Source organism: Eulemur rufifrons, chromosome 29, assembly GCF_041146395.1.
Source record: "Eulemur rufifrons isolate Redbay chromosome 29, OSU_ERuf_1, whole genome shotgun sequence".
In the NCBI taxonomy this organism is placed as follows: domain Eukaryota; kingdom Metazoa; phylum Chordata; class Mammalia; order Primates; family Lemuridae; genus Eulemur; species Eulemur rufifrons.
In genome coordinates, this window is record NC_091011.1 from 80104879 (window position 1) to 80121676 (window position 16798).

At 38.7% G+C, this 16798-nt stretch overlaps 1 protein-coding gene across 1 annotated transcript in view; it reads left to right on the forward strand.

Moving 5' to 3' along the window:
- The window catches only part of NRF1 (nuclear respiratory factor 1), a 117816-nt gene that overhangs the window by 50578 nt on the left and 50440 nt on the right, over positions 1 to 16798 (forward strand). The window contains exon 5 of the mRNA XM_069461821.1: positions 5338 to 5478. Coding sequence (XP_069317922.1) covers positions 5338 to 5478 — 141 coding nt within the window. The remainder of the gene's footprint in view (positions 1 to 5337; positions 5479 to 16798) is intronic.

Consider the following 16798-nt stretch of genomic DNA (forward strand, 5'->3'; position numbering starts at 1 on the left):
GTTGCTGTGCCCCGAGGGCATTTTCTTGGTGGCTTACTGCCATATCTTGTGTGTGTGTGTGTGTGTGTGTGTGTGTATATATATATATATTTTTTTTTTTTTTTTGAGACAGAGTGTTGCTCTGTTGCCTGGGCTAGAGTGCAATGGCATCATAGTTTACCACAACCTCAAACTCCTGGGCTGAAGTGATTCTCCCGCCTCAGCCTCCCAAGTAGCTAGGACTACAAGTTCACATCGTATACTTTAATGAGCTTTAAAGGAACAGAGTTTCCCTTTTTTTTTTTTTTTTTTTTGAGAAAAAACAAGGGCATTTCTGAAGGTAGAGCTCTTCTTTCCTCAGAGTCAGTAATCCCTAGCATTTAGATTGGGGATACACTGGATATGACTAACCAGTTTTACAGGTACAGAAATCATTCACAGTCACAGAGGCAGGAGATAGCTCTGGGGTTATCACCAGCTTCTTAGAAATCCTTCTTCTGCCTTTGTTTCATTCTGCTCTCCCAGTAGATAAGTGGACTCTGGAGTCAGTCTTGATTTCTTGTTCTAAGTCACTCACTTATTTATATAGGTTTTTAAAAATGGCTTCAAGTTACATGAAATGTGGAAGCATATTAAAAAGTAGTATAGTAAAAGCCCTATTGCTCATTTATTTAGTTATTCAACAAATAACTATTTAACACCTTTAGATATAAAGTATGAGATGAGGATTCCATCTAAGTCCTTTGAGTTTTCAAGGTTCAAAACTAGGGATCCAAGGGACTGGAAGAAACTAGAGAATTGGACTGAGGCAGGAGAGAAAAGGAGGCAGACATTGAGGTTGGAGGGAGAACAGAATGAAGCCAACATGACTTCATGGGCCACGTCCTGTGGCCTGGCTAGAGGCCAGATGTGCTTCAGAATCACAGGTCTGAGGGTAGCTCTGCTCTGGGGCAGCTGTTTGTTATATATCTCAGGTATATAACAAAGATAATATATATATTTCAAAACTATATCTCAGATAATATATTTTTAGTCTTAGAGGAGCTTATAAACAAATTTTTAAAAAGTCTTGTATGGGATCTTCCTGAAGACTCCTCTTTTATCCAGAAAAGCTTCAGAAATACAAAAGGATTATGTATCTTGCCTGGGACTGTTTTTGCAACCTGACTAAAGGCCCAATGACCTTAGGTTTGTACCAGCCAAATCCTAAATTTCAACAAGCACATTCTGTGCCCAGAACTCTAATGGCTCCTGTAAATACCCTAAACACTCTTCATTTCTGGTAATTATGAGAATGTTTGTTAATGTATTATTTGTACATGTCTGGATATATAAAATATTTTATAATATATGTTAAAAAATAAACAAAAGACCTTGTCCTGTGCTCAGTGACGTCATGCAATGGTTGTGTACAGTATATTCAAGTCATACACGATTATTTGTGTCTGTAGGAATTTAAAGGAGGAAGAGAGTCATGGCAAGAACACTTGGGAAGTTTTTTCAAAGCAAGGGGGAATTGAGCTGGGCCTTGAAAGATGGAAAATATTTGGATAAGGAGCAGATTTAAAGACCCAAAGGTAGAAAAGAACTCGCTAAATGCAAAGGCTAGTGAGGAGGCTGGCCAGCTAAAGAGAAAAGAAGGTGAGCGAAGTTGCGTAGTAGGTCTCCTTGGGGGCTGTATATTGGGAACTCAGGAGGCTACCATTCACGTAGTGTACGGAGTTGTACAGGCACCAATGTATCAAAGGCACTGTAGAGGAGGATTGGAAAAGTAAAGAATGCTTGGAGTGCAATGCGCACGACCTGGGGAACAGACACGCCTGGAGCTCTGACTTGGGGGGAAAGGCGGTACAGGAGCAATGTATGTAACCTGCAATTCTGTATCCCCCATAACAAGATGAAATAAAAAAAAAAAAAAAAGAATGCTTGGAAAAGTTGAAATGCTGGACTGAGAAGTTTGGACTTCATCCTATAAGAAGTAGGGAACTGTAGAACTTTTTTGAGAAAAAAAGATAAATGCTAGTGATGAGGCTAAACATACAAGCTTTCGAGCTAGATAAAAATTAGTTTGATTTCCAGCTATGCTTCTTTCTTTTTTTCTTTTTTCTTTTTAGATAGGATCTTGCTCTGTCTCCCAGGCTAGAGGGCAATGGCATCATCATAGCTCACTGTGCCCTCAAACTCCTGGGCTCAAGTGATCCTCCTGCCTTAGCCTCCTGAGTAGCTGGGACTATAGGAGCACACCACCATGCCTGGCTAGTTTTTCTATTTTTTGTAGGTACGGGGTCAGGCTGGTCTCGAACTCCTGGCCTCAAATGATCCTTCTGCCTTGGCCTCCCAAAGTGCTAGGATTACTGGCGTGAGCCTCCACGACCAGCCTCCAGCTATATTTCTTACTAGCTATATGATTTTGGAAAAGTTACTTAAGTTTTATTAAGCCTCAGTTTTCTTATCTGTGAAACGGGTATGATAGTATTTTCCTTGTAGAATTGTGAGGATTAGTTGAGACTATGTAGTGCTCAGCACATAGTGTTCAATAAATGATATTTGATGATACTAAGTGTTTCATAAATTTTTCAATGGAAGTAGTATACAAGATGAAGTGGAGGAAGAGAGATTGCTAACTCCTTTTAATTTTAAATGATTTTTTTACTTTAATTGTGAAAACCAGTTACTTGACATATTGGTGTGAAGTGACAAAGGCTTGAGCTACGTTTTTTGGAATAGAAAGCACAAATTGGAACACAAACCTGTATTTCACCACATCTGTGACACCATTGATTATGAGATGCACTGTTGTGTACTACAAAGAAAAAAAAAAGTTGACAAGCTCTGATACAATGCTTGTCTCTTAGAATTTTTATTTTATACTTATTGAAAGATCTCTTTCAGGCTTACTTAGACATAGCTTTTAACCTTATATTGCTTTGGGGCATATATAAAAAGGAAAATGTAAGTGAAATCAATTAAGATATTCCTAAAACTTCTTCACATTCAGAGTCCAACTCTTTTGAATCACTTCTCATTTCAGTCATTGTTGGCTGTGGTTTTTCATGTAACGTTGTCCCCTGCGCCATAAAGAACATGAGTGATGCTGCCTTTCTTTAAAAAAGTGCTGTTATTGTCTCTGAGTTTTTTTCCCCAGGCTGTACCAAGTTTGATGGAAGTGTTTCCTGATTTACCAGAAAATGTCATTGAGAAGGTTATCAGACAATAGCTAAGACTCACATTCCTTTCTCAAATGGTGCTAAATGACTTGTTGACTGATAAGGCAAAGGGTTATGGTCATGCCCCCATGCATAGCTGACAAATATGCCCCATTGTTGCCTGGTCCACAATTTTAAGATGTACCTCATGTGAAAGAAAAATACATCTCAGAATTGATAGATGAGATAGAATTGGAACACTAGCTCTATGATTCTGGGAAAGTTACCTAACTCTACTAAGCAAGCTTAGCTAGAAATCCTGTGGTCACACTTCAAGTTGTTTTGTTGCAAATTGCTCTGAGAGATACTCTATCAGCATTAAAAAAGAAGATATATATATATATATATATACATATATATATACACACACACATATATATATTAAAAGGAATTATATAGCACTGATAAGTTTAGCAAAATACTTGGATATGAATTCCTAAAATTTTACCCATAAAAATTGTTAACATTGTTTGAAACTGGCTAGTAATGTAATGGTAATAACCTAATGATTTCCCATCTTTGAATGCCAGGTATTTCCAGCACAATGAAATTTGTATTTATAATATGAGCATTCATCCTTACCATGGGCCAACCCCTAATATAAGGATTTAACCTGATACATTAAAGTTCAAACACCAGAACGTAGCCTTGTAAGATTCAGTTTTTTCTGTGGGTTGGTAGCGTAAAAACTCTCTAGAAAGCTGAAACGTAGAAAGCAGAAAATATAATCCTGTAAAATTGCCATGGCAACACCAGCTGCTTATGTTGCAATAAATATAATGGCAATAATTTTTGAAATGTTCATCTTTATTGGAAGCCAGGATAAAACTGAATCTCTGGAATGATAATAAGTCTACATGTTTGTGCTATTTTTCTCTCATTCCCTTAGTTTTTGACCTATTTGGAGGGTTCATTAATTGCAAAAGTCACACTACATAGCCAACAATAATATTTACTTTTCCAGATGCTTGGGGTGGAGTATAGAAATCTTTCTTTTTTAATCTTTAATATGAGATATTTATAATACAAGAAAGTGTGTAATGATGGAGAGTCCAAGTCCTCTTATCAGAAAACCGAGGACTCAAATGTCGGAACTTTTGGGCAAATCTCATATCTTTTTTCCTTCTTTTCTTCTAAGATAATGCTTTGAGCACTGAAAGCAAGTTAATTTCCTATCTCACCTTGTCACATTTCCATAATTCCATGGCTGCTTTGTTATCCTCAAAGGGGTCCTCATCCCCCTTGTGTATTCTTCTAAGTGAATGAACCCATTATTTTTTTCCCTCCAAGTCCCAAGTGTTCAGATGAACCCATTATATTGGTGGTTGTAGGATCCAGTGTCTTTCTACTCTTGCTGCTCATGATAGAAGAATGTGTGTATGTACAATGTGCTGCTATTAAGTTCTCAGTCATTTGAGAGACATTTCACTGACAGTGGCAAGGAAAGGAATCAGAGAACAATATCTGGTTCAGACCTGGGCTAGAGATACAGGCATCATGTGTTTGAAGTTCACTTCTGTCACCCGGGAGAAACAGCAGGGAAGAGGACTTGACCTATGGAGCTTTCTCTTGCCCTGGGCCTTTGACACTCAGCTACAATATACACCTCTTGCTTTTTTCTCTGATTCTTTTCAATCCAGCCTCTTGTGCATTTGAATCTCTTATTTGTTTGGTAGTCTGGCTTTGTAGAAAAGTAGCAGCAGTTTCAAACAGGCAACTTAGAGTTTTGAAGTGATAAGTCCTTGAGGATACTGAAAATGATTTGGGCAACTGTCACATCTAGGTGTTTATCAAATGGCCTGGGAAATGCAGAATAATGAATACCATTCCTGTTAGATCTGGAACAGGTGACGGGGCCTGCATTGACTGAGAAAGCATGATTTTAACTGAGAAACAGTGTTTCCATAAAACTTTTTCCATTAGTTCCTTTTTATTGTTGTTACCTGTAATTTCATCATCTTTTCACTTAATTCTGTTCAGTGTGATGTCTTTGGGGCCAGCGGGTATTTTTATCTGCTTGTTATAGGAGTGTTTGTTCTTAAGGCTGTATAGTGGCTCAGGGAGGCCAGCCCCACCCACTCTGTTGTTGCTTGGCACCAATCCTCCCTGGTTGTTGGGCATCTTGTTTACTTCTGCCCTTAATTCCCTGCAGGTGCGTAAGTACAAGAGTATGATCCTGGAAGACCTGGAGTCTGCTTTGGCGGAACACGCCCCTGCGCCACAGGAGGTTAACTCAGAACTGCCACCTCTTACCATCGATGGAATTCCAGTCTCTGTGGACAAAATGACCCAGGTAAGGGGCGGGAAGTGAGGAGGAGATGCAAAGACAAGTGTTGCAAATGTGGGCGGGCCTCTCTGATCACTTTTCCTAGTTTTGTCCTCAGTGATGAGACGAGAGCGTGAGATGCAGACTGGAGTCTGATAGTGAAGCAGTAGCAGCCTTGGAAAAGACACTGTAGTGCCAGAAGAATGCTCCCAACCAAGGGCATGGATGTGGTCTTCTTCTGTTGGCAGCTTTTTCCTTTCACTTGGGCCTTTAAGTTGGATAAAGAAACTTTTAGCTTGGGGTTGGTTTGAACAGAAGAATGTTAGGAGTTTGATGAATTACAATCAAGTGGGGCAAATAAACTTTTAGTCACTTTTGGGCTGAGCTGCTTCCCTGTCCATGTAAGTTCTGAATACCGCCATCTTATTGCTGAGTAAGCTTCCCTCCCCAGGGAATAAGAATGGAAGCCTCAGAAGGGCACCCTTCTGAGCCATTGATTCCCTCTTTCTTCCTTTGAGAAGGGAAGTCAAAATGTACTTGATAAATCAACATGCTTCAGTAATTTTGCTGAGATTGTCCCTTTTATATTTCTTCTAGCTTAGCTTGATCAAGATGAAATACCTTTTTGGGAACATATTTTCCCACTCTCTTTCTTTATTAATGCATTTCTATCTTGCTAAATCCAGTAGTCAGTTTCTTTCCTTATCTGATTCAGTCTTCCAGCAGTTGATTACTCCTTCCCTCTTAAAGCATTTGCTTCTCAGTCTCTGTGACCCCTCCGTCTCCTGACTCTCCTCCTTCCTTGGTGATGCTCCTCTCAGTACTTCTACTGGCCCTGCTTCCTCTTTTCACCTGATCAGCTATGTGCTGTTTACCCCCATCTTATAATCACTATGAGATGTCTAGCACCTAACACGCCCAACACAGAACCTTTGGCTGTCCTCACTCTCCACTCCAAATCTCTTCCTCTCCTGGTGTTCCCTGTATCAGTCAATGGCACCACTGTCCAGCTGGTTGCTCAAGTCCCAGCATAGGGGTAATCCTTATTTCTCTGTTTTATCCTCCTCCTCCCCCCTGACATCTTAATTCAGCAGCAAGTCATATCAGTTCACCTCTGAAATGAACCCTGGATCTGACTGTTCTTAGTTCCCATCACCTACCCTAGCCGAAGCCTTTAGTATCTCCCACATAGACTGTTTCAGTGGCTATTGGTCTTCTTACCGCCATTTTTGCTCTGCTACAGGCCGTTCTCCACGTAGCCATCGTAGAGGTCTTTAAAATAACTTAAATCATTTCCTTGCTTAAAGCCCTGTAATGGCTTTCCACTATTCCTAGAATCAAATTCAGGTTCTGCCTTGGCCTTGGAGGCCCTGTGTACTGGCCTCTTCCCACCTCATCTCATTTTTCCTCCTCAGTCACTGGGTTCCAGCCACACTGGCCCTCTTTTCCTCAAACACCCCATGCCCCTTCTTTCACCTTTACTATTCCCTTTGCCTGAAACACTGTTCTCCCAGATCATTGCATGATTGACTTTATCTTATTCAAAGTCTAGCTCGAATATCACCCCCTGATATAAGCCTTTCTTGATTATCCCAACTAATGAAGCTTTCTCCTCCCTGTCAAGGCACTAACTAATACATCCCCTGTGTTACTGTCTTTGTAGCACTTATCACTACCTGAAATTACCTTATTTATTAACTTTTATACTTGTATATGGCCAAATTTTCTCTTCAACTAGAATCCGAGAGCAGGGACTTAGTTTCTGTTCTTTACTACTGTTCAGTATAGTTGCCCAGCATGTGAAATAACAAGTCATCTAAATAACAGTATCTGTTCAGTAAATGACCTCAGGGTTACAGCAAAGATGAGTTAAGTGTAGTGGTGGGTAACTGGATTGCAAGTCCCCTGAGCAGGTGTTCACTCAGTATGGATGCTGATGCCACTGCCCATGACATGCACTTTGCTTCCTTGTTCAGTCTGAACCAGCAACTAGGTCTGGAGTAATACTATAATTTATAAATATAAAGCTAAATTGTGATCTTTTTATTGTTGGATTCACAGACCTTTGTGTGAACAGTTGAAGGATCTCTAAATAATAGTTCAAAAAGGAAAGCATTTAGGTAACTTTTTTTACTGTCCTTTCATAGATGTTATTCTGTTCCTAGGTCCATTCTGACTGGTTAAAGTAAAGAAAACATCAGGTGGATTTTTTCTACCTGGTTGATGTAAAGGATCTACTCTGGGCCAGGTGCAGTGGCTCATGCTTATAATCCCAGCACTTTGGGAGGCCAAGGCAGGAGCATCGCTTGAGTGTAGGAGTTCGTGACCAGCCTGGGCAACATAGTGAGACCTTGTCTCTACAAAAAATAGAAAAATTGGCTGGGCCTGGTGGCATGCACCTATAATCCTAGCTACTCTGGGGACTGAGCCAGGAGGATCACTTCAGCCCAGGAGTTTGAACGGTGATCACACACTTTACTCCAGCCTGGGTGACAGAGCAAGACCCACACTCTTTAACCACAAAAAAAGTAAAGCTGACCAAGCCTCTAGTTTAGAATACTGTGTTAGGTAGACACCTGAGATGGGCATTTTTCGCCCTTTTCGTCACATTTGTTATGTTAGGTTGAAGCAATCTGAGGTTTCGATTATATTAAATCATCATGGATACTGAATTTTATGAAAATTGGCTGTTATCTGCAGAATCCAGAGCAGTTTAGTTATCGTTTTGGAGGTAAAACCCTTGAAACTCTGTTGTTTTCCACTCCGTAGAGCTTGGTGCAGTGGAGGGTCCAAGGGCAGCTGGCACTCAGTCGTCAGTCAGATACAGGGGTACTTTGTTGGAGGTGTGTGCTTTGTCATCACACATTCCCGTTTCTCTTCTCACCACAGATGATGACTAAAAAGTGAATCATAACAAATATGACAAAACAAACAAATGATGGGGAGGAGTGAGCAGCATGGTGAAAAACCCAGCTCCCAACTAAATGGGAATTTCTAAGTGTTTGGATCCCTCGTGTTTCCTCCTCAACCTGTTGTTGTTGTTTGTTTTGCTTTCCTCAAATACTTTCTTCTGAACTGGAACCACATACCTCTCTTTTATAATTGATCCTAAAGCCTTTTACTATTAACGGTAGTAAAAGGAGGGTTTTATTTCAAACCAAAGCTAGACAGGCAAGGGTAGGGGAATACAAGCACTTAATACACTGTCAATAGGAATGTGAATTGGTACACACTTTCTAGAGATTGGCAATGCTTATCAAAGTTTAAAATGTGCACATCATGCCCTCCAATTAAGCAAAGATGTATGTTCACTGTTTATCACAGCATGTTTACAATAGGAAAACTTGTGAACAATATAATTCGTTAAATTTTGATAGTGGTGTTTAGAATTTACATGGAAAGAGAAGCAGTACAGCCAAAAAGAGATTATTTAGTGAACTTTTAGATAGAATGATACTCGAATTATGTTAAGTTAAAAGACTGGTTGTAAAAGAGTCTTTTTTATATACAGCAATTTGAGGGGTTTAAGGCTTTATTTTTTGTTTCTTTTGGGAGGCTAATTTTTTTTTTAAGTTCAGAGGACACAGAATTAAGTTAATGGATCTCATTTTCTAAAACATCCACACAAAATGTGCCTGTGGGTGTGTTGTAAAATTTTGGAGGGATCTACACTAAAATATTAACCTTGATTAATATGTGGTGGCATTATGGGTGATTTTTATTTTCTTTATTTTATAAGCATGGGCTGGGCGTGGTGGCTCATGCCTGTAATTCCAGCACTATGGGAGGCCAAGGTGAGAGGATTGCTTGAGGCCAGGAGTTTGAGACCAGCCTGGGCAATATAGTGAGACCTTCTCTCTACAAAAAATATGAAAAATTAGCCGGGCATGGTGGCATGACCTGTAGTCTCAGCTACTCGGGAGGCTGAGGCAGGAGGATCGCTTAAGCTCAGGAGTTGGAAGTTATAGTGAGCCATGATTGTGCCACTGCACTCCAACCTGGGCAACAGAGCAAGACCTTGTCTCTTAAAAAATAAATAAATAAATAATAAATAATAAGAATGAATTACTTTTAGTCATAGAAACACAAAAAAGTATTTTCATATTTTATACTAAACTTGAATTTTTAAAGGCACACTACTAAGTTGTTTATAGGGGCATTTCATTTAATCTACCCTCCAGAGAGTGTGTCTGTGTGTGTGTGCTAGAAATTCCTGTTTTATATTCAAGGAAGCACAGCTCAGATATGGTCTATAGCCATAAAGAGCAAAGTAAGTTTGACTGGACATTAATTCTAGCTTTCAGACCATATGGCTAATTCCTGACTTCCTTGAAGTAATAAAATTCCAGAATTGTCAAACTGGGCTGTAATAGAGAGCCTTTGGTTAATCAGACAGCTCTATTAATCATCTTATCTGCACTCAATGCTATGGAGATGACTGGTGTTTATGTTGATGACCCTAATACACAATCTTAAGGTATGTTTTGCATCATCAAAAGAGAGTAAATTATATTCAGAATTGTTCTGATGTTACATGTTCCATTATTTTAAAACTTTATAAATTAGAAAGTTAACATGGTTTATTGGAAAGAATACTAACTTGGAGTCAAAAGATCTAATCTCCTCTCGCCCCAATTTTACTACATATTAGCCCTGGTTCTCACTTTCATCTTCTGAAAGTAAGAATAATACATGCCTTCCTATCTTATGGAGTCAGAGGAAGAAAAAAATGAGGTATGGTCTGGGAAAGTGCTTTGAAAACTAAAGTATCACCCAAAGGTATTATTACTAATTATTAATACTAATTATATGTATTGCCTATATTAATTTTTTTGAATAATCTGAACATACCATCTCTCTCACCCATGCTTTATTAGAGAAACTTAATAAACTGAGAATTTTTATTTTTCTCAGCAATAAAGTGGGACAATACAGATGACAACATGTTTTGTAGGTTGAAAATTGAGGCAGAAATAGGAAATGCAATTTATGAAGCAAGCTAGTGACAAACAGGAATAGACCTTAGAGTTGAGTCCATATTGTGAGAGCTTTTCTCTTTTTTTCCTATAAAACTGTATCATGAGCTTTACTCCTATTGAGTCTTTCAGCTAATTTACACTAGGCATTTAATTTGTAAAAGAATTTTTTGACTTGCTCTGGAGACTCAAAATTGTTTCCTATATACAGGGAGAAATATACATAACAATATCTGAAGTTCTGTGTGAATTAAATACCCTGTTCTTTTAGGAAGCAGCTCTGTAGGGGTTTTTTGTTTGTTTACTTTTGTCTTTTTTGTTTTGCTTGTAAAAGTATAATTCTTTATTAGTAAATAGGTTGTTTTACCTGAAAAGCTTCTGTCTTTGCTACTGTAAATATATTTGATCCTGGTAGTTGTGGGGGGCAGTAAAGAAGACACATAGCTCTGTAGTATTTTTAGTGATAAAATGAAAATTTGAATTTCTAGGCACCTTTAAGAATAGTGGTTGGAACTTATCCCATATCTTTCTGCCCACCGTGCCCTAGAGTTGAAGGAGGTTGAGCTAAAGCTTAGAAGAAATCATTAGTTTGGGGTAGGTTCTGCAACCTCAGAATTCATTTACAGTGAAATAATGAAGTTGCCTTTTTCAGAGATTTTGTAAGTCAGATTAGCAAATTTTTCTAGGATACTATAGACCAGGCCCTAGAGGATGGGCTAAATCAGTGCTTCTCAGACTTCAGTGTGTGCAGTCTCTTGCTTGTTCAAATGTGAATTGGGAATCAGATCTGGATGGGGCTTCAGGCCTGTCTTTCTAGCCAGCTGCCAGGTGATGACAGGGCTGCTGATTCTCAGACTACACTTTGCAGTCAAGGAATTACATTGTTTCTTGAAGAGTCTTTGAGCTCTGGTTATGATTTTACTAGTGGAAAATCGCTTTTGCACTTGACCATATTGAGTCCTGTAGGATTCTCTTGTTTTGGGGAGGTTATATATCTTTTTGTAATCTGTTAGAAGAAATCCAGGCAAAGATTATAACTAAGAGAAACATTTCTGGAAAGACGTGTCGGATATTGTTGGTTAAAATCCACTCTGCTTTACCTTCTCCTTTCCTTCTCGCCCCTTGAACTTACTGCCCTCCTGTTAGTCTCACTGGGGCAATCGTTGTTGCTTTAATATTCCCGTGGAGTGATGATGCAACACAGTAGTAATTTTTCACCGGTTTCAGGGAAACCTTCAAAAATATTCAGCACAGCGATTGCTTCATTAGGAAGGAGTTATTCACAAAGCTTGACATGTTTTACTTAGAAAACATACAGTGAGTTATCAACTTAGGTTTTTTAAGGGTTTTGTTTTGTTTTGAAAAAGCATAGGTCTCGCCTCTTCTACCCAAAGAGTAGAAAACATGCTAAGTGAAATAAGCCATACACAAAAAGTAAATATTTAATTCTACTTATAAGGCATCTAGAATGGGTGAAATCATAGAGACGGAAAGTAGAACACAAGTCACCACGGGTGGCAGGAGGCAGAAATGGGGCATCATTGTTTTAGTGGGTACAGAGTTTCCATTTGGGATGATAATGAAAAAGTTCTGGAAATCGATAGTGACTGTGGTTATACAACATTGAGAATGCACTTAATGCTCCTGAATTGTACCTGTAAAAATGGTGAATTTTATGTTATGTATATTTTACCAGAATTAAATTCTTTTTAAAAGAAGAAGAGCTGCATAAAAAGTATTTTGGTTCATTGGTTCTCCAAGTTGGATGAACAATAGAATCAACGGAGGAACCTAAAATCCTAGTACCCAGGCCACACTCGAGACCAATTTAATCAGAATCTTTGGGGATGGGATCCAGGCATCTGTAGTTTTTAAACTCTCTAGGTGATTCCAGTGTGGAGTCAACTTTGAGAACTACTGTGGTGTGTAATTCCAAACTGCTTCTCCTTAGTGTAGTGTCAGAATTTATTTGCAAAGTAGGCTTTTCCTACTGTCTGAAATTACCAAAAAATGTTTATGTATATGGTGCCATGCCATGTTTTATAAGGGCATATTCAGGAATACAAAGCGAAGGGAATAGCCATGTAAATTACATATTTAGGATACAACTTGACTAGGGAAATATTTACAGTTTTTGTGACAAGGTAATTAATATCCAGAACACATTAATATTTCCTTCAAATTAATAAGGAAAAAGAGGCCGGGCGTGGTGGTTCACGCCTGTAATCCTAGCACTCTGGGAGGCCAAGGTGGATGGATCGTTTGAGCTGAGGAGTTCGAGACCAGCCTGAGCAAGAGCGAGACCCTGTCTCTACTAAATAAATAGAAAGAAATTAGCTGGACAACTAAAAATATATATAGAAAAAATTAGCCAGGCATGGTGGCACATGCCTGTAGTCCCAGCTACTCCGGAGGCTGAGGCAGAAGGATTGCTTGAGCCCAGGAGTTTGAGGTTGCTGTGAGCTACGGTGACGTCACGGCACTCTAGCCTGGGCAACAGAGTGAGACTCTGTCTCAAAAATAAATAAATAAATAAGGAAAAAGATAATTAGAAAAATAAGCAAAGCATTATAAAAATAAGCAAAGCATTCTTTCACAGAAAGAAAAAGTAATCAGTAAACATATAAAAAGATTCTCAACTCACTAGTAATGGAAATTAAAATAAAAAACCATTTCCCCCAAGTCAGATGAGCCAAAATAAGAAAGCTCATTAGACTGGGCACAGTGTTCATGCCTGTAATCCCAGCACTTTGGGAGGCTGAGGTGGGAGGATCGCTTGAGGCCAGGAATTTGAGACCAGCCAAGGCAATATAGTGAGACCCCATATCTACAAAAATAAACAAATTAGCTGGGTGTGGTGGTACGCACCTGTGGTCCCAGCTCCTCTGGAAACTGAGCCAGGGGGATCGCTTGAACCTGGAAGTTGGAGGTTGCAGTGAACTGTGATCATACCACTGCACTCCAGTCTGGGTGACAGAGTGAGACCTTGTCTCAATTAAAAAAAAAAAAAGAGCTTGTTAGTAAAATGTTGGGGAGTGTATGATAAAATGGGCATTGTCCTATACCCTTAGTGGTAATGGGATTGGCAAAGTTTTTCTGGAAGCTAACTTGGCAGTAACTATTAAAATGTTAAATGCATATACCCTTAAACCAGCAAATCCACTTTTCTGAATTTCTCCAAAAAAATACACGCATGTACAAGCGCTATTTTTAACAGCAAAAAACTGTAAACAACCTAAAGATTTATCAATAGGAAAATGGTTAAATAAAATGGAAAATCTAAACCATGGATGGATACTAGGCAACTATTAAAAAAATTAGATTATTCTAGTTCTACCATGAGAAGATCTCTATAATAAAATGTTGAGTGGAAAAAGCAAGTTGTAAAATAAGGTATAATATGGTACCATTTGTGTTTTTCTTTAATAACATAAAACTGTGCCTTCAGCATACTTTTACATAAATGCATAGAATTTGGCCTATAATGAATGAGCTGTTTATCAAGCTCATTCCCCTGGACAGGAGACTGGACTAGGGGAGGGTGGACAGCACAGAGGACTTTGATTCATCTGTGTTATTTACATTTTTGTATAAAAGCGTGCAACTAGCATAAGCTAACAGAAACTGAGCAATCTGAGACTCCTTCAAAGAGAAGGTAGGACTTTAAGAGGATTTTGGTTAATGAGAGGGAGACAGTTTGATAGGTTGATGGGGCATAGAGATACAGAGGCAGAAGTTTGGGCTTTGGAGAGGAGTCTAAAGAAGTCTCTGAATGAGTGTCTTTGTTGACTGGGCCTCAAATTCACTAATTCTGAAGTTACACTTGTCTTTCCTTCCAAATTTGCTCTTTCCATGTTTTCCATGGGAATGTGTTTTTGGGAAAATGAGGCTAAGAGAAGCTGATGTTTCTGCTGGCACTAGGAGGGAATGGTGTTTCTGATAAAAATAGCTACTTTTATCTTCTCCGTGAACAGAGATCAGTAATACAAATAATTCCAAATATTGGGCAAAGAAATCATTTTGCTTTAGCTCTTTAGTGCCCTGTAAATATCTATTTAAATATAATTGGATCTGTCAACCTGGAATTCATAATTTTAAATTAAAATAATGACGCCACAGTGAAAATTCTCCAATTTTCCTTCTCTGTCACGTTTCTGTTTTCTTATCGGCTATAGAAAACATAGCCTTTCACCATGGTTTGATTTCAGCTTCCTTCGCTTTAAATTTAATATATATTTTCTGACACCTTAAGGTAGAGGTGGAGTTAACAGACTTTGGCTTGAGAGAACTTTTCTTGGTAATTGAACCTAAATGGACATCAGGAGCCACAAAATCCCTAGACTCAGGCACATGCAGAGCAAAGATAGGCCGAATGAGAGAAGGGTATTGGGGAATGTGTAAGGATAATGCATTGTTGGACAGCAAAGGATTAACTGAATTTACAAGTGGAAATTTCTAGCATAGTAAGAATTATGTTTCATTTTGGTTGGATAAGACTTTTTTTTAGAGTTTTAGAAAAATCTTCAATTTTAAAACCACTTTTGGTTTCCACGCAATCTTTACTGTTTACTGATACTGGCCTGAATTTGGTATCTTTTTCTTTGCTGATCATGCCATGGAAGGAGTAGTATTTTCCACTCTGCTGGTTTGGGGTGGGTTTACTGACCAAGCTGGGGCACTTTAGGCCCACATGGAGCCCTAAATCAGAATGAGAAAAGGAAAGCTTATTTCAGCCCAATTAAAGCACAGTCTGGGAGGTGAGGCTTTAGCTCTGCTGATCCTGTTGATTGTCTCCCTGTGGATTAAAGACAAACCTTCCTTAACAAGCACATCGAGAAGCTTTGGTTTCCAAAACTCTCCAGGACCAGTAATTAATCCAGCTGGTAATGAGAGCACAGTGCTGAATTCTGGAAAGGAATCATTTAACTCTTTCTATACTAGACAGCTAATTTCCCTTTATTAATAGTTTCTGTGGCCTTAGCACTGTTTATTTGGGACAGTATAAAAAATAGTCTGGTGGAAAATTGCCTTTTTCAATGAAGTCAGATTATTTTTATTCATTTGAAAGTAAAAAATATCCTATATCCTCAAAATGTACAGACCTGAAAAATGAATTTTTACAGTAGAAAATATCTCTTTTTGATACAGGGGCAAATTTTGTACAGTTGATAATTAGCACTTTAAAAAGCTAGAACTTGTATAGCATCAAATAATTTCACCCCAGTTCCATTTTTTAACTTGATGAGGTTTCAAACCTTCCCTTTGTGCTGCTTCTGTTTCTCCTGCCTCTCATATTACCTCCCATATTAGTTTCTAGAATCTTCTTTCTAGGAGTTTGAAACATTTATCATCTGGAGATTTCCAGCACGTAAATCATCTTTGAGAAGTTTCCTAGTTTCTCTTTCCTCTAATTAAGGTTACCCTTGAGTCACATTTGTGATTGTCAGTCACATTTTCTGACAATTTCCATTGGTAATCTGCTTGTGCCTTTTTTTTTTTTTTTTAATGTTCGAGGATCCAATAGAACAAGTCACCTAAACTACCTATATGTTGGGAATGGGTTGGTAATAGCTTGCTAGCTCAAGGCAAGGAATTGGCCCAGATGGTCGATTTGGTGCCTTCTTGGTTCTAGCGTTCTTTATTTCTCATCCTTAACTTTGTTTACACAGACACGTATAAACTCATTCTTCTGCCACCTTCTGCTTTTTTCTACTTTACCCATTTTGAAAAACTAAGGATAAATGTCTTTGTGTACATTACAGTCTGTTCAATATTAGAAAACCATTTCTGAAAGTTGGCTATTTCTTTGAATTGGAAGAAGAGATTCCTTAATTTCCTTGATTTAAAAATAAAATCTCGTCCGAGCGTGGTGGCTCATGCCTATAATCCTAGCACTCTGGGAGGCCGAGGCGGGCGGATTGTTTGAGCTCAGGAGTTCAAGACCAGCCTGAGCAAGAGCGAGACCCTGTCTCTACTAAAAATGTAAAGAAAATATGGACAGCTAAAAAATATATATATATAGAAAAATTAGCCGGGCCTGGTGGCACATGCCTGTAGTCCCAGCTACTCGAGAGGCTGAGGCAGAAGGATTGCTTGAGCCCAGGAGTTTGAGGTTGCTATGAGCTAGGCTGACGCCACGGCACTCTAGCCCGGGCAACGGAGTGAGACTCTGTCTCAAAAAAATAAATAAATAAATAAAATCTCATTTATCATTGAAGTCTTTCTTTCTGGCAGATAGTCACATTTGGCCTTTGAGAGAAACTTACTGCAGGTTGAGTACCCCTTATCCAAAATGCTTGGGACTGGAAGTATTTGGGATTTTGGATTTTTTCCAGATTTTGGAATATTTGCATATACATAATGAAATACTT